Genomic DNA, 25293 nt, shown 5'->3' on the forward strand with positions numbered 1-25293 from the left:
AATAATATTTCTTCACAATTTTTTAACTATGAATAATTCTGACTTTTAATGAATATTAATATTTAGACAATAATATATTTAGCAAAAAAAATAGGAATGATTTCACCAACTTTCCTTTATTTACGTTTAATAAAATTTCAAATTGCACAATTGAAAACAATTCGTAGCTGAGCCTCCCTGCGCGTTTGGCAGCTTTTTCGATATCTACAACTGCTATGTGTTTTCGCTGACCAGGGGAATTCCCCTTTTTTAAAAACGCAAATCATGGACAAAAACGATGTACGATCATTTTTTCTATGGCCAAATGGTGGAACGTAGGCCTCCGTCTTCGATTTACTAAAATGCGGTACCTGCACGTGTTTTTGTAACACGCAGGTACTTCTATTCATATCGGCAATGAGTTCATTTTTTTATATGATATTATTTAATTATATTATATTTTTTATTTCTTCATTTTTTAGAGTGGATAGTAATAATCATAATAAGTACTTTTTGCGTTCCATACTTTATTGTGGCCGAGTTGACCGATTAGTTTTTGGCCGAGTTGACGTGAGGCCGAGTTGACTTGAGGCCGAGTTGACTTAAGGCCGAGTTAACTTGGGCCGACTTGACGTGGGCCGACTTGACTTTGGCCGAGACGGTTTGGGGCCGACTTGACCTGCACCCGAAATACCCAGTAAAACACACGGAGCATGAACATTAAAGTGGTATTATAGACATTATCTCAGTTAATTCTATGTGCTGTATTTCAGGCCTGTAATCACATCACTAATGTTTCTTGTGGTGCTAATGTGTCAAATCCAATGGAAATGTCTACATTGAAACCTGTGTTAAAGTCAGTGAACCAACAAATATTACAAGACCTGGCAGACAACAAATTACTACCAGTCTATGAATTACTGTTAATAAAATCTCTCCTGAAGCAGGTGAGAATTGTATGGCTAAAGCGACTTTGAAAAGGTGAAATTATAAAGTACTGTACTTCAAATGTGCTTGATGTTTGTGATGAAAGTGGAACTGTGGCTTGGTGGTTATGATTTTACACTTTGTAATTGGTTTTGTTTTATCTGTTTTTGTATATCTCAAACATAATTTCTATGTATATTGTATATTCAAAGGACAATCCACTGATGAATGAAAGAATGCTTAGCTACCAATCCAAGGGTCCTGGGTTAAAGTCCTGGATTTTTTCTAATGACAAATTGTAACTCCAAAGACTTTTCTTTTAATAAGACATCTTGTGTATATGTTTGTCTTGTGAACAGGATTGCCACCTTTCAGAAGGATAGTGAATGAATTCGCTTATGGTTATCTTTGGCAATTTGCCAAAAAAACAAAACATGCACTATAATGGGAAAATCAAGGAACTTGTTTTTTATCTCGCATTACACAAATTTAGTTTGGTAATAAGTTACAGTATTTACGATCTAACTTGTTTTTAGGAATTCAACTATTTACCAGATATCTGGCGCATGTTTCATTCTGCTGGCCCAGCAATGGAATATCTAAACCACTTGAACAGTGCACTTCAGTCATTAGTTAGCCATGTAATAAGTGTGACGACTACAAGAGCTACAGCAACTGATGAGGTAGTAATAATGTGTTATAAAATCTTGAGTCACTTCATACTAACGTAGTATTTGTAACGATAAAAAAGATGTTGTTTTTTCATTAAACAATTTGTAATACAGTCAACTCTCCCAATGTAACTTTCTGTAACTCTTCCAAAACAGACTTTTCTTTAGGTTCAGAAGGTCCCAAATTCATTTTTACCAATAAAAACACATTTCGCATACCAGAATTTCCAGAAAACCAGACATATTGGGCCAGCTCAAAGGTGACCGGTATTAGGAGAGTTGACTGTATATTGATTCAGTCTACACAGAGTTTATATTAATATCTCAATGACTGGGTCAGGCCTACAGTCCCCGTTGCTTCTTGTATTATTAATTTTATTAGTAATTGAAGACTAAATCTAACCTCTATAAGTGTTCTTATTTGTTATATCAGTTTGGATTTGATAGCATGTCTTTGGGTAAGATGATGAAGGCATACCAGGAAAAGCTGGAGTCTGTGTTGAGTAGTAGCTTTTCTGCTAAGAGTATTTGGCCCATTATCAAGAGAAAGTTACAGTTGATAACTGAACGAAGTCAGGTCTCCAATGACCTTAGTTTGTGCATTAAAGAGCAGGTAAAAAACAATTCAAATTATAGTCCTTGTCTCATAGATTATTCTGTATTACTGTAAAATATCACTATTTTGGTCAGTGAATCTTTTAAAATTGTTAGTATTTAAAATAAAATGTTGGGTGTGGTGTATGTTATTGTTTATGCTATCTATGCATAACATAGAGTATGGGTTAGTAATGAAGGAGTGTAGTGTACACAAGGACTTTCTAATAATACAGGTGTTGCACCACCTGTTTTTTTTACAGACAGTTTGTGTTCTTGAAGAGGTTAATACACTTTTAGAACCAGTACAAGCATTGCTAATAAAAGATTTACACAGTATATGTAGTAGTGTCCACACTGAGTTAAAGGCTATACAGGTGACAGAGAGTAGATAAACATCTATGCGGCCAAAATATGGAAGCCACAGAAAGGTAACAGCTGTACAGATGACGTTAAGAATAGCTGCAGTATAGAGGTAGTTTCAGTGCATAACGCAGAGGCCCCTGGTTTAAGTACCCTAAGTGGCCTCCAACACTAGAGCCCTTGGGCATTTTTAACATTTTCCAACATATTTTAATGCCTGTTTTTTCCTCTGGGCACAGCTCATAGTTTTGTAGTAAATATTATGTACATAAAAGATGATTGAGACTAGAGGCCTGTTGGAAACGTATGAAATAAATAATAAATAAAACAGTTTGTGATGCTTGTTAATAGACAATTTGGCACAATATTTATTACAAATTCTAAGAATTTATTTTAAAAAAAACATTCCAAACTCATTAACAAGTACATCTAATTAGTTGAGCATATTATTTTAAAATGTGGGATAATAATACTAAATGTACTACTTTATAGAGATAATTAATGATAAATAGTATTGTATGAAGTATTATATATAACAGATTCCTGTGCAAGTTGGTAACCAATAGAAAACTTGGCAGGAGTCCGATGTATTTATTCTGGAAGATCAATTACAAGCTCACTGGTTTCTAATACTTCATCTGTGTTTTTAGGTGATGGGTGATTGGTCAATTTACTCAGCCTATCAGAATCTCTGTAAGAAAAACAATTGTCAGAATATTATTGGTGCCAAAACAAATTCTGAATTTATATTATTGTATATAATAAATTCCTGTACAGTATTGATACAGTATTTATGTGCAATCAATAAGATTAATATTACCTTTTCATCTTTTTTCGTAGTGGTTTTGTTGTCTTTTCGTCTGCTTGTGATAGCTTTGTCAGGATATTTGTTGAATCAGAAATTTGATTACCAGAACTTGGAGATGATGATTGAGCATCTGAATGGAGACTAGGACTGACCGTAGACTGTGTGACTGAGAGAGAACCAGCTGCATGTAAATAATTAGGAATATTTTAACATATAAGCAGTCGGAACAACTGATTATTTCCTCACTAACCCCATTTGTTTTGTTATTACTTACCAAGTCTGTTTTGATTTGTCTGCTGTGCAAAGGCCTTCCCAATCATTTCAGAAATATGTTGGCCCTGTAAACAAAATGTTTTGGTCAAACAAGTGCTGTGAATTTATAAAAACCTGCTTTTATTTAAGTTATTAATGTTATGATTTTATTTCTTCACCAATGAAACTTACCGTCAAAAGACTTTGGTCACTGGCAGCAATTGCTAAACTACTGGACATATTTTGGTCATGTGACACACTTGATAGTTGATTAACAGCATTTGATTTACTTTTCTTTTTGGTTTTCTTCTCATCTCCATTCTTAAAAATAAAAGTTAAAACAATCTACTCGTAAATGAGCTATGTGTGTGTGGATGGTTAAAGCAGATGTTGAATGACGAATTGAATATTAGATCGTGATGTGTTGTGAAGATTTTTTTAATTCATTTGAGATCTGAAAGTTAATTGTTAAGATGCTTTTAAATTTGTCCCCTGTCACGTCACTACTCACTCGGTTTGCCTCCGTATCACTACCATTCGATGAGGATGCAGTAGCATCAGTATCCGAATCTTCGTCGTCTGCCTTTTCATACTGCAGTAATCGATCTAGTAGAAAACTTTTATCTCGTGTTGCCTTCAGAAGCTTTCTCTGTGTTCTTCTCAATTCCTCCTGGAAACATTCCTGCTCCTAAAAAATTAAACTTATCACAATTACATCCACATTCTTTCTATAATTTCAAACCATGTGTGTTAATGAATAATCATAAATGAATAAAATATGTTCCTGCTGGGATGATGCTTACATATATTAAAAAGCGAAGTTTTCTTTTTAATGTCTTATATTTTTTCTTGTAGTCTACCTCTTCAGCTGGTATTAGCTCATCTGAAATATAACAAATTAAACAGCATTAAAAGACAAAAAATGAGACCGACACAACGATAGATCATTTCATAATTAAACCAGACAGAGAGGGGAGTCTAACAACATTCTGCCCATTCTGAAAGTGTATTTTAGGCCTATAGGCCTATTTTAGAACGAGACTGGAGTATTAAAAAAAACAATAACAACCCCATTCGACCAATTCACCACCCGCGCGCCACAAGCAATTATTGTGTGTGACTGTGGTGGTAGGGCTAGTCAAGGTGAATGCAATGCAATTCGGCCTTCTTCTTACAACCAGCCTATAATTCAGTCAAAAATTAGCTTTGGTACAATCTATTAAATGTAAGTTAACTACAGGCCCTGTACCTGGCATCTTAATTATGTTTTATTTATTAATTTATTCCCATAAAATGGTGATGCTCTTTCATTCAGCTTTTTTTAAACAGTAAACATGACACCGGCACCGCGCTGATGTTTTTCTTGCAGTCCAACTCGATTTGATTATACTGTGACAGGAAATATTTTTCTCTTTACTTAATGCAGTGTCAGGGGTCGATCTTTTCAATAAACGAGACATTCGTGTAAGTTCGTGATCGAAAGTAGTATTCAAAATCATTCTCTAATCATAATAATCCATACATTTTGATAGATGTCTTTCACAGGCCAAATTAATATATATTTCTTTCTGTAGGAAACTATGAAAATGTTTGCTAAATTTTATCGTAAACCCTAACAAATTAACAATATTGCTATGTCGCACACACACAGTTTTAGTATGTTACCAAATTGTCCTATCGATCCTCCTAGGCCTACTAACTATGTATGCCTAGCTAGATAGCCTACTATGCCTAGCCTAGTAGGCCTAGAAAGTAAAAGTAGGCCTACTATTTTAGGCCTAAATTCATTTATTAAAAAATAAACATCTTTATGCTCAACTTTAAATAATTGTTTTTACTGGTTTTTAGTATGGCTGAAAAAAAGAATCACTGCTCTCGCCAGAAATGGCTGACGGGTGGAGTTCCTCAGTTCAGCAGATCACAGATGTACAGAAGAACTGCAATGTATAAAAGAAAGAGGGTTAGTAATCTTTTCAGGTTGATTGAATAAAGGAGTGCTATTTAAAAAAATAAAAATTTATTATAAATGTCTTCAATACAATAGTAATGTACTAATAGTTAATGTCCTATTTATTGCTTGATTGTTGATTGTCTTGGTTATATTTGACTTTATTCAGTGTACTAACGCAATAGTATACACAAAGTAGTTAAAAAATTAGTAAATTACAAAATTTAAATATTACATTGTGAACATATCCAATAAAAGTCTTTGATTTCATTCCGTTTTATTTAGGTTGTTGCCAAAAAAGAAGTCAAAAGACCGGCTGCAATGTTAGAAAAGCAGATCAACGGAGAGAAGAATGGAGGAAAACGCCAAGTCCGTGTCAATCGTCTGGTAAGGATCTATTTCCAGTTTCAGACTTTACTCTTGTGGCACTGTTTTTTAGTTCATCAATCAGGGGTGGATCCAGGATTATTTTTGCGGGGGCACACGCGATCGTAGAGAGCAAATACACTGGGCGAAACCAAGAAAAAAAATGCATTTTATGGTGTTCGAGATCACTAACGCACTCTGATTCGATCATCTGTAAAGGGTCTTGCACACCTCACCTATTCAAAGTTCCGAACTTCAGGGTGGCGAAAGTATTTTTCCGAAAGACTTTCTCCGAAAATCTGAGTGAGGGCGTCCTATTTCGTCCCATTTTAGGGGAGCATTATTATGAATATGCATTTCTGCGCTCGCCTTCTGAATGAACATTTTAGTACGCTGCGCTTTCCGAATGAATTGCCGATTCTTACAACTAGGAAGGATATCGCTTTGTTGTAACTACGTATTGGTCCCTGGATGTAGCATGACTCAGATACCGACGCCCGCGGCGGCGTAAGCTGGGCCAACTTCTAAATATAGTAATATAATATATATTGTAACTTTAATTAATTCGTACAAAGGGACACTGCCAGGGTAGTGCGTAACTACACACTTTGGCCCTTGTAACTTGATACAGTCTAGATATCGACGCTTGGACCGCAATGAAAATAAGTTCGGATCATTCACGTTTGTTCCCGGCCTCAAATCCCTCCCGCTCATTGTGCACGCGCCTATTCCTCTACTACTAGGCCTAGTACCAACAGATAGAGAGTACTACTACTCTAGACTATTCATAACGGTTATCCGTGGGTCTCTTATTTTATAGCAAAAATATCGCAGGATAGCCTAAATACAATATTATTATTATACAGTAATAGTAGGTTAAATGATATTGCACCTTCTGTTTTTTGGACATGATGAATAGTGTGTGTCACGCAGACTGGTGTCACAACGGTGGAGGCAGCAAGCAAATCAAACTTGTTACAGCACGTGGGCTTGGTTTTGTCTAGACAAATATTAAACGTGTCTGTTGAGCAATCGTATTTCGGCAATAAAACAGACTGACAGAAGAAGTTACCCAGTTTCTAATCTAAAAACTTTTTTTTTTACTTTTTCATTTACAATTTTTTTTCCGTGTTGATGACGGGGGGGCACACAGGCCCCCGTGGCCCCCCCCCCCCCCTTGAATCCGCGCCTGATCAATATATAAGAGGCTTTTAAATACTAAATGGACTTCATTTTGTCAACGCAAGTACTATTTGTTTTTACTTTTATTTCAGCCTGTTCATCATCAATTTAAATACATTTTAGTATACATTAGTGTATAAATAATATAATCATTTTATGTTCTAGCCTCGGTACTACCCAACTGAAGACCTTCCAAGGAAATTCCGATCTCGCAAGCAGGCCTTCTTTCAACATAAGCACAAAATTCGTGCTACAATCACACCTGGAACTGTTTTGATTTTGGTAGCTGGCAGGTACAAGGGAAAGAGAGTTGTTTTCTTGAAGCAACTCGCCTCTGGGCTTCTTTTAGTCACCGGTAATGTTATATTTTGGAACATTTCACTTTATTTATAAATCATTTTGAACATTTTTGCCATAACATAGATATATCAAATGCTTGGTTCTAATCAGTAGTAGTCATAAGTATCTTTATTTGTCCATTAAACAGAAATTTTCTTTGAAAAACTGGCATGTTGTCATATATAAGTAAAATACACAGAAAATTGCACCAACAAAGAAAAGCACTATAAAAACACAAAAACAACATTCTCTGAAAAAAAAGTGGCCAAACAATTCAAATTGACTTATAATAATTCAATATTGCAAATTTATGGTAATTAAATTGTTTATATAATTACAAGAGTACAGTCAACTTAACTCAGTTGGGGCAATGTGTTCTCACAGTCTTTGCTGTTTATTATTGTGTGGTTTCTTGTAAGCCTGTATTTGTATATCAATAATTGTAAGCCTGTATTTGTATATCAATAATTGTAAGCCTGTATTTGTATATCAATAATTGTAAGTTTCTTTTCAAATTGACAGGCCCAATGCAACTGAATGGTTGTCCACTGAGACGAATCAATCAGAAATATGTCATCGCCACCAAGACAAAACTTGACATAAACAGTGTCAAGATTCCAGAGAGACTCAATGACAAATACTTCAAACGACAAAAATTGAGAAAACCAAAACATCAAGAAGGAGAAATCTTTGAAAGCGAGGAACAGGTCAGTATGATTTTATAACATTCAGTACAGTAGTATGCAAAAATATCCAAAAATTAATTAATTTATATAATTCCAAATATTATTTTCAGGAATCTTTACTTTTATGTTGAACCATACACATGTACTGATGATATGGTTATTAGAAATTATGTTTTTAAAAAAAAAATAGAAATACAGTGTGTCGGATGAACGGATATGCACTTATGATATTGTTAGTATTAACAATTTTTTTTTTATATAGAAATACAGTGTGTCGGATGAACGCAAGGAGGACCAGCGTGACGTAGATGGTCAATTGATGAACATAATCAAAGATGTTGAAAACATGAAGGCTTACATCTCGATGCCATTCTATCTCAGTAACAAACAATATCCACATAAAATGATCTTTTAAGTAAAATAATGGTTAACCGACTTCTAAAAGCATCAGTTATGTCCGACTATATATTAAAATGAGAAAGAAAAAACATGTGTATGGCTTCATTTTGTTGCTATAACTGATTTGCTTTTGTAAACTAGATCATGTCTTAAAATGACTCCTTACTACTTGATCTAAGTGGAAGTTGAATGCAACCTGTATACATAAAATACAAATTAGAAGAAAAGAACTTATAACACAAGAATCTCCAGTTCTTCAATTTGCATTCAAAACACAATATCGGAAGTACAGGGTTAAAAGGTCAAACTGGGCGACGCCATTTCACAGCATGGAGCAGCGCCCCCTCCAAACTAGGAAGTCAATTACTCTATCCTCAGTCAATTACTCTATCCCCCCTAGAGTATTAGCAGACCCCCTCTATGATTTTGACTTTCTAATTTGATGCGGGCGCCCTACTCCATGGCTCACAATGGCGCCACCCATTAGCTCTATTCTATCCCACAATGCCTTTCGAAATTGTTACGCGCTTCGGACGAACAGGAGATTCTTGAGTTATAAGTTCTTTGTTAGAAGGTAATCATTTTCACTATCACGTGTTTCTGGGGGTTGGTTTGTAGTTGTATAGCGCCCTCTATGTTTTGGTTACATCAAGTTCATAAATATGAAAGACAAAAAAATCTGTTTTACCAACCAATAAATAATAATAAACCGATAGATCAATGGTATCATTTACGGTAGTCCTGTCCTCGACACTTATGACCTAGGATGTATGAAGCCTTTGCTGCCAAAAAAGTTCTGAATTTTATATTACAGTATTTTATTATGCCTGAAATAATCGTATTCCTGATTGTATTGGGCTGGAAAAATGTTTGATCATTAAATATGACGGGGCTTGGTACAGTCAAAGAATATATATCACAAGAATGAGTATTCCGCGATTTTTGCATGAGAAATTTGTAACCGAGAGCGCCAGTGAGTGATGCCCGCCCTCATAAGGGCGGATGTATACATACTAAATAAGACTTGATTTAATAGATATTATACATGTCACATTAAATAGAATTATGATAATAGTTTTTGCAATTGTAAACTATTTTATAATACATATTTATTAACAAACTAGTGTACATTCACTTTTATAGACAATTATTTACTAACATGCTAAGTTAGCTCACAAAAAAGGCCTAACACAGCAACACATCACGAATCGTTTACTCAGCACGGCCTATTCTTTACCATTGCCGTGTACTACTCTACGCCCGGTAAATTAAGTATTGTTTTTATGATATAAATTAGTATAAAATACATGTTATTAATAGGACAAAATGTTAAATGTCATTAACATTTATTTGTTTTACCAGAAACAAGTTAAATATAGGAATATTATTAAACTATCCTTCGTGAAAACGCGTAAACACCAAACAACACGCTCGGTCACGCTATCGTAGCGCCCGGTTGATAAAGCAAACTGTTTATACGACAGTTTTTACTAAATAAATTGCATAAAACGAACAATTATATATCCAAATAGTATTTAACATGATGTTGGCATGTAGTTGATAACATTTTTTATCATGAAAATACATTACTACCGGTGGTCTAGCCTTTGATTATTGAAACCGTCACAAAAAGTTGTATACATCCCAGATACATCCACACTTATGGCGGCGCCCTACCACATGGACAATATTACTGTTACAGGGAAAATCGCGGATTACTCATTCTTGTGATATAATATATTCTTTGGTACAGTATAATCACAATGTTCGGGCGTCGTTATGGTGAACTACTTTAATGACACAAAATGATGGGGATGAGCCTCTTAATTTTTCAGAAATAAGGTTCTCTCGACTTACGCGCGCGTAACAAAGGTTTCGTAATGTTTGCACATGCGCAGATCGATTTGTTTACAAAGTAGGCGGAGCTTGCGCGTTGCATGTTGGGAAATAGCGTTAACGTTTACGTACGTGTGCGAAAACTCGATCCCTATTTTTTTCAGCAGAAATAAGGTTCTCTCAACGTAAGCGTAACTAAAGTTTTTCGTAATGCTTGCACACGCGCAGATCGATTTGTTCACAAAGTAGGCGGAGCAGCTTGCGCGTTGCAAAGTCTAGATCCTTGACTTTCTAATGAAAATTTCCTATATACTTAAATACCAAAACTTTTTACATCTTTCCCATTGGTTATTATAAATACATTTTTATTCCAGGCTAAAATTCCACCAATCAGATTGGTCAATGACACCACGCAATCTTCACATGCATTTGCGCGTTATAGTCACATGATCAATGCGTGATACAGAACCAGCTCAAATCAATTATTGAGATCAACTGCCGTTTTCGGCCACAATGACCTGTATGGACTATACCATTATAAAAATATGGATAAATAGGGGTGTCCCATTTATTAATTTAATGTGCTATTTAAAAAAAAAATTGAGTTGCTTTTGTTGCATTATGTTTCAGCAACAAAGGGAAAATAAGTTACAAATAAAATGGAGTAAAAGAGGAGAGATACCTTACCTTACCAGGTTAAAATCTTTTAACCTCATGTCTCTTAAAACCGTCGCAACAAAATCCTTTTTCACTTTATTTTTAAATGTCTTTATGGCTTTACTGACTGCTCTTCTGATCATCCAGAATCTCACTATAAATCCTAGACACACTGAAGGCCTCACATTTAATCATCTCTTTTCTCGAACTCTGGCCCTTCGTAATTCTCCTATAAACCGCTTCCCGGCCCTAAGCTTTGGTTTCAGTTACCTTCCTCATTACGCCAATTAGCTGTTACTGAATCTTTTCCTCATCTTTTATCATCTATTGACTCTTTCCTTCATGATAATTATCTTTAATTCTTTTTTATTTTTTTTTTATTTAATCATATTTGTTCTTTTTTTTTCTGTATACTCACAGCTTTATACTTTATTTGTTTATAAAATTATATATTTATTTTAGCTAAGATCATGGGACTGCTGACTCTTGTAGTTACAGTAATTATATTACTTTAGCAGTCCCTGACCAATTTCATCTTTGTACATTGTATATGTTTTGTTGGTCGAATAAATAAATGAATAAATGAAATGAATTTCCCAAAATGCAACGCGCAAGCTCCGCCCACTTCGTAAACATCGATCTGCACGTACACGTGGACGTGTGCGCGCAAGAAAACTTTATAAAGTTGTTAGGTACCAGTACGTCACTCGTCGAGAACCTTATTTCTGACAACTAGCGTAAATGAAGAACGTTAACCGAAGGGTATCGAAACATGGAAGTTTACATTAAATTCTGCAAAAATAGGCCTGGCCTAATTTAATTAAGAAAAGAAATGGTAAATTTAAAGTTATGTTTTTATTTTTATAAGGATTGCTCATCGCAATGCTATTTTATCACCCAATATGCATGATTAAACATGTGCCTATAGCTGCTAGGCCCAGTGTAATTACGAGCGGTGTATGTTGCGTGCGCGACACTACGTTCGTTCTACACTACGTCGAAAAACGCGCAAAATAACAAGTACGTTAACGCAACTGTTTGAACTACCGGACGGCTATGCAATGAGTAGAATGTTGACGTCATCTGTTAAAGTTTACATTTTCCTGCGAAAACTTCCTAATCACATGCCTTAATAAAAAGTACATGCTTTAATTGTACTTTCTTCCCATAGACACCCTTCTCTGCATAAAACATAATATATCACACCCCTATCATAACAATGGTATAGTCAATACAGGTCAAGTAGCCCGAGAAAAAGGCACTACGGCTATACTAGGCTGCGGCTTCGATCTTTTCTGCACACGGCACTGATAATACGAGTACACACGTCACGTCACAACATGGATATAAACATTGAGTAAATAATATCGGTAAAAGTTAACGTTTACGACGACCTGCGAAAAACTCCATATTGATTGACACATAGATTGACCCCAAATTTTTTATTAAAAAAAAGAAAGATGACCTCTCTATATGATGTATGTTGAAAAGAATCGAATAATGATGGAAGCAACCCGGACGTTACGTTACGCAGTCGCGGTCCTGGAATTAAAAAAGTAAACAAAATTTCACGTTTTTGCCAGTGTATTTTTACTGGTTTCATACATATTTATTCTTAATAAGCCTAATTCAAGCGATATTTTCAAATAAAAATGGCGAAATTAATAGCTGTGTGTTCGAAATCCGCAAAAGATAAGCCGTACAAATTCGAAGAACTACAGGTTCCATTGGAAGTCGAAGATAATCTGAAGGTACGTACACCGCATCATGCACCGGGCGGAGGGCTTTAGCTTAGGCCTAGGCTAGGCCTAGCTATTTTCTGTATGCATAGGCTTTTTGGGTCTAGGCCCTCTATTATGACTATGTGTTCAGATTCAGTCCCTAGCTAGGCCTACCCGGCCCGGAAGGAGGAGAAAAAAAAAGAGTGGAAATCCACATAAATAATAGGAAAGAGTCTATTTTTATGTAATGTAACCTACAAAAACTACAGTAAAAATTGTATTACAAAATATATGTGTTTTTAAAGTACTACTACAGTACTAGGCCTATATTTCGATATAGGCCTAGGGCCTAGGCCGGCCTATTTTCATCGTATCGATATTGAATTATGAAACCATGTTTTGAAATATGAATCATGATGATGAATTTAATCGTTTCATTCCAAATTATATTTTAAATATGTTCTACTTTGTTTCATTCAGTCTAGAAAACAAAACATGATTAAGTTATTTTAGCAATTTTTATTGTATGTGCTGTCAAGAAACGAACATTTTATTTGCCACATTAAGAAATGTTTATGTGTTAAGGTTGCAACTTGCATATACAGTATACAGAATAAAGTCTCCCTCTGAGGAGAGTTGAATTAAATTAAAGCGTATAAATACTCTGTGACCTATGCATGAACCAAAAATATCTTAAATTAAATCAGTTAGAACATCGTTAATAGGCCCTACTAAATTTCTTTATTAAATGATGAGTGTGTCTTTAAGATTATTGATTTCTAGTTTTATTTTACTTTTTTTTGTAGATGGTTATGCAACTTCCAGTCATAGAGAAGGTGCAGTGTAATCACAACCCAGATGACATTAGAGACAAAAAGTTTCATAGAAATGTTGATATATTTGCAAAGGTTGGTTGATCATTAAAAGTGTGTCCTTATGTTGCCCTTTTTTAGTATATCAAGCTTTATTTATGATTGTACTGGAGTCGAGTTGTGGCTTGGTAGACAGTATGATGCTTGGCTAGCAATTTCAAAGGTCCTGGGTTCAAGTCCTGTTATATTATATGTCAGGATTTTTTCTAATGAACATTTAACACTCCCAAAGACTTGTAATAAGACTTTGTTTATGTAGAGCATATTGTGTATATTTATGTCTTGTGAATGGGTTTGCCACTTTTAAGAAGGATAGTGAATTAATGCGCTGGTAATTATATTATATACGGGTGTACAATATACTATCTCAGATTTAAAGATTGTTATCATGCTCTGTTTAGAAAGCCATAAACTGCCAACATTTTTAAAAGACATGGTGCATAAAAAAAAAATTGTATTTCCAATCCTTATTTATAATATTGCAATTCATTCATTTTTGTGTTTAATTGGTTACAGAAAATGGATTTATTATCTCGTGATGAACTAGCAGCTACATTATTAATTCCAAGTAAAGAGGTGTTCAGCTCAATGCTTGTTGAAAATATTACATGTGTTGGTTGTAGAAGAAGGTATAACAAAATTAATTCATTCACTCAAAATCCACAATTTTAGAAACATTATTCCTGTGACCCTGGTTCTTTATTAATTTGTTGTTACAACTGTTTTAGAATAAAAAATTTAACAATTTCTTGGGAATTCATAAATGTTGTAATTAGTAAATGTAAATGCAATTTAAGTTTTACCTTGAACCCACTTACTGTATTTGTACTCTTGGTGAAAATTCTACACCCTTTTAATGTTTTTTATTCTTAACTCAGAAGTTAAAGTGTGCTTTGATACTTACTGTATCTCTACTCTTGGTGAAAATTCTACACCCTTTTAATGTTTTTTACTCTTAACTCAGAAGTTACTTATTGATACTTACTGTATCTCTACTCTTGGTGAAAATTCTACACCCTTTTAATGTTTTTTACTCTTAACTCAGAAGTTAAAGTATGTTACTTATTGATACTTACTGTATCTCTACTCTTGGTGAAAATTCTACACCCTTTTGTTTTTTCTTAACTGTACTCATTTTTGTTGAGCAAGTTATAAAGTGTGTCATTGATACAAAGTTTGCAACAGACATAATTATTACTTATTTACTCATCCTTCTACAGCATTGAGCAGATGTTCAAACAATTGAAGGATCAGGGTTTGGTAAGCGCACTGGATCCACTTGTAATCACTACAAGATCTGAACTATCTCTCAACCCATCCTTCCTATACTCACCATGGAATATGCATTCTTTATTCAATGTTCAGGGGTAAGTAATCTTACTGTAGTTTTTATTTTTTTATTTTTTTTTTATTTATTCATCTTCTCACTAACACTGTTAGTGAAGGATCGGGACCACAGGTGATAAACACCTCAAAAAACGGTCCAGTCCCAATTGCACAGTTGCTGTGTGTGACCAGAGTGGCTGTGTTTGTGTGGACTAGTACACCGGGGTAACCCCCTACTCGTCTCAAAAGATATACTAGGTTTTTTAAAGTGTACATGAGCTATGTGTACACTGGATCTACAGTTTATGTATAGTCCTTATCTGAGAAGACTCCTTCTACCACCAGAACCATGGAGCGATTGAGCCTCGAACCCTTGCCGATGTTATGGCTACGTAATTATGGTTCCACTGTCTTAACCGCTTGGCCACTCACTCACAGTTGTAGTATGCAAGGTCAAAGGTCAACACAAAAATAATATATGCACTGCTGCAATGACATATTACATATTACAGTGTAGTTGACAGAGCCAATAATGATTTATTTTCAGCTCTGTGAACATACAACATAATGTCAGGATTGTAATTTATTGATAATTATATGTAGTTCACTGATTGTAAATCAGTATAAATTTAACTTGCGTTTCAAGACAGTTTTGTCTAGCTGTCAGTTAGACTTCATAAGTTGCTGTGTGTTGTTACGACGCTGATTGGCCTCCATTCCAGCCATTTGATGTTTTGGTGTGTAGCCTAGGGGACCAGTCGTCAGGAGTTGATTGTAAATATGTCATAGTTCGATTGTAATTGTTTTTTGTTATTTTTAATTTTCAGAACCAAGTTAGCAAGTATCCTGGAAGCTTTACCTCGAAAGAAAGGAAGTAAAAGGTGTGCTCTGCATTCTTTAGATTCGCACAAATCAAAGCCAAATGGGTATGTATTAAGTGCTAGAAATGAATCTTTATGTGACAAAAAAATATGCTTATATTTGAACATGATGATGTCATATCACTACCATATTTGGGCATATCACTACCATATTTGGGCACATCACACTTTATTTGTCAAACTATAGTTTGATAGTGTAAACAGAGCTTAAGACTTCTTAATTTCATTGTCATGTCAACTGACATCATCGATTCTCCTGTTTTTTTAGAGTATATTTATTAATTTCCCAGTCAAGCAGCGTAAGGTCACAAAGTATAATGTAATTTAACAAATAACATTTTCCCAACTAATCTTTTCTGAGTTCGACTTCATATTCCTCATCTTCCTATACTGTGTGCAGAACCTCATATTCCTCATCTTCCTATACTGTGTGCAGAACCTCATATTCCTCATCTTCCTATACTGTGTGCAGAACCTCATATTCCTCATCTTCCTATACTGTGTGCAGAACCTCATATTCCTCATCTTCCTATACTGTGTGCAGAACCTCATATTCCTCATCTTCCTATACTGTGTGCAGAACCTCATATTCCTCATCTTCCTATACTGTGTGCAGAACCTCATATTCCTCATCTTCCTATACTGTGTGCAGAACCTCATATTCCTCATCTTCCTATACTGTGTGCAGAACCTCATTTGAGTATAGTAGCACATGATTGAATTGAATTGACTCAGAGGGCCCAGTTATGATCAGTGGCTGTGATGTACTATAGTACACTGGACTAACCCCCTACTCTAAAGATATACTACACTTGATAAATGAGAGGTTCTATTTTTGTTCCTCTGTGTGTCTGTATATATTTGCTTAGAGACCACAATTGATATAATTGCATGTTTTTGCCTGTTTAGAAATTGGATTGAAATTTGGGAAGCTTTGGAGGCCCCATGCAGAGAAGAAGTGACATTGATTTCAGCTTCCAGTCTTCAGGTGACAATGGACGCCTATTTAAGAAAACATCGGTATGTATTTAAGTTGATTTATGTAATATAGGTAGGAGGAAAGCTTTTATCCAGCTGCCATTCGGGCACTGAATGCTTGTCAGTATTCCGTACGAGAGTGATGTGACACTTTGTAATTGTTTTTGTTAGGTTTTCATTTATCTGTTTTTGCATATCTCAGAGAAGGAATGTGATCCAACTCGGCCCTAAACCATCTCGGCCAAAGTCAAATCGGCCCCTAGTCAACTCGGCCCCAAGTCAAGTCGGCCAAAAGTCAACTCGGCCTCGAGTCATCTCGGCCTCACGTCAACTCGGCCAAAAACTAATCGGTCAACTCGGCCCCAATAAAGTATGGAACGCAAAAAGCGAATTTTAAACATATTCTTTATAAACATTTTTATTTTACGGTTATCTTAATAATATCTATCTAATATATCTAAGAATATTTCGATTAATTCTGGGCACATTCTATAATGTATCAAAATATATAGGCTAGGCCTGGCTAGGCCTAACTAACAAACACGTAGGCACTGAAACTATACATCACAACTATTAATATAGATATAAATACTACTTATCAATTAAACGAAAAATGACAGAGTGTGTTATAATTTAAATATTGAATTTTCCGTTTTATTTTCTCTAGGCCTATGTGTAGGCCTAACCTATTAGATTAGCAAATCCTGCCATTATAATACAGTCGACTCCGCCTAAGTCGAATCTAATGGGACCGGTATAAAAATTCGAGTTACGCGAACTTCGACTTATAGATTTGCAAAAAAATGCTAGGCCTAGGCCTAGGTTTACTCACTAGCCGCGCTATGGCTAGGCCTAGTAGACCCTGCCCTGTCGCGATCGCGGCCCACGTGATGAGCCTTCTTGAATTGAGTTGGCTTAGCTAGCTAGCTAGGCCTAATAAGTGCTAAACCTCTTTTATCGGCAATGATAAACTGTATTTTCTTTTATGGTTTAAGCCCGAAACAATACGAAAACGTATAATAAATACATTTCGGTTCTTATTCGAAAATGGGTACCCACAAAACGCCGCTCAAGTTCTCAACTCTGAAACAACTCATACACTATACACTAGCGCGAGTTGTAGGACGCCGCCTATACTTTACAACCTGCTTGAGAGAACCGATATGGTCCCACATTATCTCCTCTGTCGTTTGTTTATCGAATTACGTACGTTTCATCGGCTTTTTTAGCGCGTTGTTGCCGCGTGATTTGTGACTTCGACTTATACGATATAAATCACTAAAGAATGTGTGTATTCGGACCGCAAAAAGACGTCGACTTAGACGAATTTCGACTTAGAAAAATTCGACTTACAAATAAAAATTACACAGTAATGTATAGGAAAGAATTGGGACTTTCATAAAAATTCGACTTTCGCGATTTTTCGACTTACGCGAATTCGACTTAGGCGCAGTGGTGGCGCCAGCGGGGGGGCTACGGGGGCTCTAGCCCCCTCGTCGGGGAGCCTAGCCCCCCCGTCGGGGAACACGGGTACTTTTTGTCGGGGAATATAATATACAGTAAAAAACGTTCGCGTTCACTTCATGCTTCAGCGCCTAGAAAACCACGACGTTCCATTGACCGTGAGAGTACGTCAGAGGGCTATTATGCACTTTTATGCATTCATTTATTGCCAGCGATCTAACTTACTACTAAACATTAGCTAGGTACGCACTTGTCTGGCGGTATCCCTTTGTACGAATCGTTCAACGTTGGGTCGAGACACGTGATATCAAGTTCCATACAGGGACCAAAATGTGTAATGTAGTTATTTTCCAGGCGAAGTTTACCGACGGTTACCGAAGGGAACACGGGTACTTTTTGTCGGGGAATATAATATACAGTAAAAAGCGTTCGCGTTCACTTCGTAGCTAGCTTCAGCGCCTATAAAACCGCGACGTTTCATTGACCGTGAGAGTACGTCAGAGTGATATTATGCACTTTATATGCATTCATTATTGCCAGCGACCTAACTTACTACTAAACAATAGCTAGGTTCGCACTTGTCTGGCGGTATCCCTTTGTACGAATCGTTCAACGTTGGGTCGAGACGCGTAATATCATGTTCCATCCAGGGACCAAAATGTGTAATGTAGTTATTTTCCAGGCGAAGTTTTCCGACGGTTACCGAAGGGAACACGGGTACTTTTTGTCGGGGAATATAATATACAGTAAAAAGCGTTCGCGTTCACTTCGTAGCTAGCTTCAGCGCCTAGAAAACCGCGACGTTTCATTGACCGTGAGAGTACGTCAGAGTGATATTATGCACTTTATATGCATTCATTATTGCCAGCGACCTAACTTACTACTAAACAATAGCTAGGTTCGCACTTGTCTGGCGGTATCCCTTTGTACGAATCGTTCAACGTTGGGTCGAGACGCGTAATATCATGTTCCATCCAGGGACCAAAATGTGTACTGTATAGTTATTTTCCAGGCGAAGTTTACTGACGGTTACGTCGTGTACTGCGTCGACGTACGCTACACTACAGCAAAAACGAATTATGTTAATTGTTCGTATGTTCACCAATTTTTTAATTTACAAGTAACCTTCTGTACCGTGGGGCACCTAAAATAAATTTTTCATCCATTACTAAACAAAAAAACATGCCATTTTCTTATTATAGCTAAGTTATTACATTTTCAATGTCCTGTATGTCATGAATTTCTCACCACTCGGAAGTCCAGATAAACAGTTTCTTAGCTCAGCCCCAACAATAAAGCTGGTCATATTTCGAAGTACAAGAAGTGCATTTTCCGCGACCTAACATCTCTATTTTTCAAAAATTTCTTAGCTCAGTCACAACCATGATAGGGACTATTTTGTTTCATGTTTTGAAGTATATTAAGTCCAATTTCCGGGACCTCCAACTCTATTTTTCTAAATTTTCTTTGAACTTTTATTTTTTAAATTGAAAAATATGGATTGAAACAGTCATCGCGCATCGTTTTTTTGCACGCAGTATTTTATTTATGCATTATAAAAAATGGAAAAATGGCTACCCTAAATCTGATTAAAATGACCTCAAATGACGCTAGAACGCGTTGGGGGCTTCGCCCACCGGGGGCCCTTGCCGGCCCCCTGGCCCCCAGCCGGCCTAGTGATGCTCGCTTCGCTCGCATAGCCCCCTCGTCGGGGAATGTAGCCCCCGCGTCGGGAAGATCCTGGCGCCACCCCTGCTTAGGCGGAGTCGACATATTAACTATTAGGCCTAGCACTTTTTGCGTTTCATACTTTAATGTGGCCGAGTTGAACGATTAGTATTTGGCCGAGTTGACGTGAGGCCGAGTTGGTTTGAGGCCGAGATGACGTGAGGCCGAGTTGACTTGAGGCCGACTTGACTTGGGGCTGAGTTGACTTTGGGCCGACTTGACGTGGGGCCGACTTGACTTTGGCCGAGATGGTTTAGGGCCGAGTTGACCTGCACCCCAGAGAAGACATACTTTCTATGTATATTTTACATGGCAAATGACAATAAATGTAATTGATGACTGAATAAATCTTTTTGTTGGTTTTTTAATAATACATTAATAGAATTCAAAACCTTTCTTTAACTAATCATTAATGATTTCTTTTTAGGTTCTGCACTGAATGTAAGTCTAAAGTGACACGGGCATTCAATATACTGATAGGTGAAATTGAACCGAGTAAAGAGAAGGGGTATTGTGCACACATTTATGACGGCCTTCGTAGCTGCCCTCTGCAAAAACACATCCATCTTCTTTGTGAGACCAACTTTATACATAAGCTGATTATGAGGGCTGAGCCAGAAATGTCAGGAGTGTAAGTTAATAACAACAATAATTTATATAGCACACACTAAAAGTGCTCATTTTTATAGTTGTTTTCTTTTTCAGTACATTCACATGTAAAATAGAGTATGAATGTGCCCAGTCATTATATTTATCATCATCATACACAATTTTAAAATCATAAATAATTTTATCTATTCTTTATCAAAATAGAATATTTACCCTTCATTATCAAGTAAGTAAAGTAATGTTTTTTGTTTCAGTCGTGAACGTCATGCAAAAACTATTGATGTGGCCCAGGAAGAGGTGTTGACCTGTTTAGGTCTACATGTTCATGAAAGGCTGTTTAAAATTTCACAGAAGCTTCGTGCTGAGGAACAAACATGTCAACTTTTGTTCTATCTAGGAGTAGAAAGACTGAGAAAGGCATTTGAGGTTTAAACAATTACTATTTAACAATACTATTTAACAATTACTATTTATTACTATTTAACTTTTTTACAAGCATTGCATCTTCATTTGCTCATGACAGAAATATTTATTTTGATCTATTTCATTATGGGTTTCTTAAATCCATTTATATTATATGGTCCCTTTCATCTTTAAAAATATGTTTTACTCCTTGTTTGTTTTGTGTTTTTGTTTGTTTTATGAGATGAATAAAGATAAACTGTTGAAATGATTCTTAACTCCAATTTTATTATTATAAGGTAACTATTGAATCAAAGAGAGGTATGAGCATGTTAGAGCAAGTTTGCGAAGAAATTAATGAAGCTGATAAACTTAAGCAACACAAGAAAGAACAAAAGAAACTGCGTCGGAAAGCAAAAAAGAAATCGGTTAAATGTGCCATAGGTGCATGCCTAGAAGATAAATCACAAATTAATACATGTGATTGTGGTTCTGAGAAAGCTGAAAAGGATGTATTTGGAGAGGTGTGTCTGCAAGATAGCCATTTCTACAAGGTAATAATTAAACAATAGATTTGATGCATATCTGCAGAGTTACTGCTTGATATGATCAGGGAGATGTAAAATAATCTCCCTTATACTAGGGCCGTATCCATCTGAAATTTTAAGTTTTCACTACCAACTACTATTTTACACAACTTGACATTACCTTTAGTCCAAAATATGGCTATTTTTATTTATTAAAACAGAAAAATGGTTTGTAATCTCAAATTATTGTTGTTTTCTAGTGCAAAGAGGAAAATGATTTGAATGACAATGAAGTAAATTGTGGAAGTTGTGGGCCTGTGGAAGGAGGTGTTCGAAATGATTGTGGATATTGTAGTTCAAGTTCACCTGAACAGTCAGAAGTAGCTTGTACAGATGGAGTATGTAACCATGAGAATACAGGTATAAAAACCACCAATACAAAATGTATATAAGGGATACTGAGGTACACATCCAAATCAATCCTTACCCTTCTTTTTGCTGTTTCCTGAATTTACAAAATGCCCAATTGATGCCTCATAATTCAGTTGCAATTGGGTATTTGAACCTTGGTTCCCACTTGGACGCAACGCAAGTAATTTGACCAATCACGGCACATAACGGCACAATGGCTCAAACTGTTGCATGTGATTGGTCGACTCTAATCTTGAAGGACACTATTAAATAATGCTTTATTCAGATTCATTCTGGTTATAAATAAAAAATAAACTAAATAAACTAAATACGGTAAACTAAATAAACTCTCTGATTGTATTTTCAGAATACTTAGAAAGTTGTGACACATGTCAACAAGACGATGTTGATGAAATTTGTCCCGATTGTGAAATGAACGTGGTGGAGGAGGAAAATGAATTTTGCCAAAGATATGGGGTAAGATTCTATTGGTCAACATCACTTATTCTGTATATTAAGCTCTGTCTACACTATAAAACTAGTTTCACAAAAAAAAGTGTGATGTGCCCAAATAATGGTATTAATATGACATCATGTCTATTAAGCTCTGTCTACACTATAAAACTAGTTTTACAAAAAAAAGTGTGATGTGTCCAAATAATGGTATTGATATGACATCATGTCTATTAAGCTCTGTCTACACTATAAAACTAGTTTCACAAAAAAAATGTGATGTGCCCAAATAATGGTATTGATATGACATCATCATGTCCATATTTTGGTACATCACATTTTTTTGTCACATAAAGTTTTAGTGTAGACAGAGCTTAACGCAGAAGTCTACAATGCATGGTGAGGTAAACAGTATTTTACGATCATTGATACTATCTTATATGATCACTATTTTATGTAAACTATTGAAATGGTTTGAAACAAGAATGTTGTTTAAAGTACATACTTCGGAATTGTTTAAAATGTTCAATCAAATGTTGTACTCATGTTGAACTCATGTTGAACTAATGTTGAACTAATGTTGTACTCATGTTGTACTCATGTTGAACTCATGTTGTACCATTGAACTAATTATAAACATTATTTTTGTATATTATCCACCTTAAATCTAACCTTTGACCATATATATTTTTCAGAAATTGCAGTCAGCTCCATTTACTTGTTTACTCCAGGACATGTTAGATGTAAGTTGTCGAATCTTAAGTCTTGTCTCTGCACTATCAAACTCTATCGCCCGTATTCTTAAACCGGACTTTAGTCGTAGTTCGAGCTAAAACTAAAAAAATGACGTCATTTTAATTCATAAACCGAACTTCAACTAAATCACCGACTAAATCAGGCCAACCTCGACTAAATCGAGACGGATTTTGATCGATTTTTTTAGTCCTGGAGGGGGCAGACTAAATGGTCGACTAAATGGTTTTTAAACGATGTTTATAAAAAATGTAACAGTCATTGAGTTGTTATATTGGCCAGATATTGACGAATGAAATATCTATATTTATATTAGCTTAATTAAATATACATTGGTATATGTTATAATAATGAAAATCATCTTTATTTACAACTGTATACAAATTACATAATTTTCTTCGCGCAAGTCCGACTTCAACTACGTCACGCCATAGCGACAATGGCAGATGCGGAAATTCACCACGCGATGGAATGTTTAGTGGGCCTAGCGCTTTCTTGTCACGCTATGAAGTGTGTGGTTCGTCGCGATCATACCTTGTTGGGGGCCTAGAAAATATAAAAGTTACCGTACCGCCATGGTTCCTAAATATATTTTGAAGATTTTGTTTGTTGTTAATCAAAAGTACTTCACTGTTAAATTAATACTGATCTTGTTCTAATAATTAACGATTAAAATTATTTTTCATGTATAGTCCTGATGCGTAAAAAGTGTTGTAAGAAAATGGAAAGTGATATCAATGCGCAAAATTTCGTCTGCTCCTCAAATACTCTCTTGTCATTGGCCAATGTATAGCCTTTGTTACCCAGACGTGTGCAACTCGACTAAAAGCTCGACTTCATTAAGTCGAACTGCAAACTTCGACTACTTCGTTTTTGAATCGAATTTGAAGTAATAGCTCGAACTACGACTTTTCCAAGTCGAACTTCGAACTATGACTAAAGTCCGGTTTAAGAATACGGGCGTATGTGACAAAAGAGTGTGATGTGCCCGAATATGGTAGTGATATGCCAAAATATGGTAGTGATATGACATCATCATGTCCATATATGGGCACATCACATTTTGTTGTCACATAAAGCTTGATAGTGTAGACAGAGCATTTAATGTACTGTTGTTCTACTACTACTTCCTATTCAATGAATTTTCTGTATTAAAATGACAAAAAGACATTGCCAGTGAATTTCTTATATTGTAGTTATATTGTAAAGTTGCGTGACAAATTGGTGTTGATTTATGTGTAATGCAAGTATGTGTTTTGTTTTTATAACAGAAAGGGGAAAATGAAGACTCCGGAGATTTTATAGCTGCAGAAGATATTGCTAAATTCAAACTAGAAAACAAAAACTTTTCTCAGAAACGCAAAAAACTTAGGGCTAAATTATTAAGAGAGTTCCAGGAAAAGTTTGTACCTGGTAACAACGGAGAAGGCTACCATCATAGATGCTGTCATCACTTGGATAAGTGTACATCAGAAATCAGTCAAATGTTTCTGGACTAAGCTACTAGGTCTTGAATCATCAATTTACTTTTGTTGTTGGCTTCAGTTTGACAGACAAGAACTGAGAAGTTTATGAGCTTCAGTAAAATATATCATATCAAATATTTTAGTCCAACTGGAATAATATTGGTTTTTTACAATAAAAAAAAATTTATTTCTTACAAGTGATTGAAAAAAGAGACAGTTTATTCTAATGACATTTATCATTTGTATCCAACATCATTATTTCCATCTTTTGTTTTCTTTCAATATTTTTTTTAAAATTATTATTTTAACAGCTATGTGTAATCCTGGGGTCATCCTGGGGTCACTTGATAATAAAACGATTGAATCGCTACTACATTTATTCAACAAATGTAGCAAAGCACACTGCTGAGTAAGGTTATAAATGTTACCAATATTAATTTTTATTTTGAAGATGTAAAAGAATTCCGTAGTAATTTATACCTTGTGATGCAAGAATATATTATTAAATCTTCCATTTTTTTAAATTTATTTACATATTGATTGTATAAATTTAGAACATTGAAATGTATGTTGATCATCAACAAGAAACATGATATTGATTTCCAAGTATATTTGAAAACTTACAATTTTGTTGTGTTTTATTTGATAAAATCTAAAGTTCTGTCTACACTATCAAACTCTATGTGACTAAACAA

General features: G+C 35.4%; 4 protein-coding genes across 6 annotated transcripts in view; 3 read left to right on the forward strand and 1 right to left on the reverse strand.

Moving 5' to 3' along the window:
- The window catches only part of LOC140043373 (uncharacterized), a 12076-nt gene extending 9108 nt beyond the window's left edge, over positions 1-2968 (forward strand). The window contains exons 23-26 of the mRNA XM_072087873.1: positions 753-926; positions 1443-1589; positions 2011-2190; positions 2435-2968. Of these exons, the coding sequence (XP_071943974.1) occupies positions 753-926; positions 1443-1589; positions 2011-2190; positions 2435-2566 (633 nt within the window). The 3' untranslated portion in view covers positions 2567-2968. The remainder of the gene's footprint in view (positions 1-752; positions 927-1442; positions 1590-2010; positions 2191-2434) is intronic.
- The window catches only part of LOC140045556 (large ribosomal subunit protein eL6-like), a 21775-nt gene extending 13168 nt beyond the window's left edge, over positions 1-8607 (forward strand). The window contains exons 1-6 of one of the 2 annotated variants that reach the window (XM_072090519.1): positions 4987-5058; positions 5443-5554; positions 5828-5929; positions 7256-7445; positions 7952-8136; positions 8378-8607. In XM_072090519.1, coding sequence (XP_071946620.1) covers positions 5015-5058; positions 5443-5554; positions 5828-5929; positions 7256-7445; positions 7952-8136; positions 8378-8530 — 786 coding nt within the window. In that variant the 5' untranslated portion in view covers positions 4987-5014 and the 3' untranslated portion in view covers positions 8531-8607. Of the gene's footprint in view, positions 1-4986; positions 5059-5442; positions 5555-5827; positions 5930-7255; positions 7446-7951; positions 8137-8377 lie in introns of those variants that run through there. The other variant, XM_072090520.1, reaches the window with a different exon arrangement.
- LOC140045557 (uncharacterized) lies at positions 2977-4919 on the reverse strand. 2 transcript variants are annotated; one of them, XM_072090523.1, is made up of 7 exons: positions 4844-4919; positions 4398-4477; positions 4106-4282; positions 3787-3915; positions 3617-3680; positions 3355-3508; positions 2977-3225 (listed from the first exon to the last, which is right to left on the reverse strand). In XM_072090523.1, the coding sequence occupies exons 1-7, from the start codon at positions 4848-4850 to the stop codon at positions 3126-3128; spliced, it is 711 nt and encodes a 236-aa protein (XP_071946624.1). In that variant the 5' UTR covers positions 4851-4919; the 3' UTR covers positions 2977-3125. The 2 variants fall into 2 exon arrangements, with proteins under 2 accessions (XP_071946624.1, XP_071946623.1); XM_072090522.1 differs by having other exon boundaries at positions 2978-3225; positions 3355-3523.
- Positions 8608-12358: 3751 nt separating the features above from the next.
- LOC140045558 (gametogenetin-binding protein 2-like) lies at positions 12359-25198 on the forward strand. Its single transcript, XM_072090524.1, has 13 exons — positions 12359-12758; positions 13535-13636; positions 14117-14229; positions 14821-14967; positions 15754-15852; positions 16717-16827; positions 20405-20608; positions 20841-21012; positions 21288-21542; positions 21776-21935; positions 22294-22403; positions 23075-23122; positions 24404-25198. The coding sequence occupies exons 1-13, from the start codon at positions 12660-12662 to the stop codon at positions 24629-24631; spliced, it is 1848 nt and encodes a 615-aa protein (XP_071946625.1). The 5' UTR covers positions 12359-12659; the 3' UTR covers positions 24632-25198.
- Positions 25199-25293: the final 95 nt, after the last annotated feature.

Source organism: Antedon mediterranea, chromosome 3 (assembly GCF_964355755.1).
Source record: "Antedon mediterranea chromosome 3, ecAntMedi1.1, whole genome shotgun sequence".
NCBI classification, from domain to species: Eukaryota; Metazoa; Echinodermata; class Crinoidea; order Comatulida; family Antedonidae; genus Antedon; species Antedon mediterranea.

What these genes read in the sequence shown, in the direction of transcription:
- LOC140045557 (XM_072090522.1), bottom strand. An exon ending in GACAAATCAAAACAGACTTG is followed by an intron (nt 3,524 to 3,616) that starts GTAAGTAATAAC and finishes ATTTACATGCAG; the next exon opens with CTGGTTCTCTCTCAGTCACA. An exon ending in CTACGAAAAAAGATGAAAAG is followed by an intron (nt 3,226 to 3,354) that starts GTAATATTAATC and finishes TTTTTCTTACAG; the next exon opens with AGATTCTGATAGGCTGAGTA.
- LOC140045558 (XM_072090524.1), top strand. Translation starts at nt 12,660, where the DNA reads ATGGCGAAATTAATAGCTGTGTGTTCGAAATCCGCAAAAGATAAGCCG. An exon ending in ATGTTGATATATTTGCAAAG is followed by an intron (nt 13,637 to 14,116) that starts GTTGGTTGATCA and finishes AATTGGTTACAG; the next exon opens with AAAATGGATTTATTATCTCG. An exon ending in GCCTATTTAAGAAAACATCG is followed by an intron (nt 16,828 to 20,404) that starts GTATGTATTTAA and finishes ATTTCTTTTTAG; the next exon opens with GTTCTGCACTGAATGTAAGT.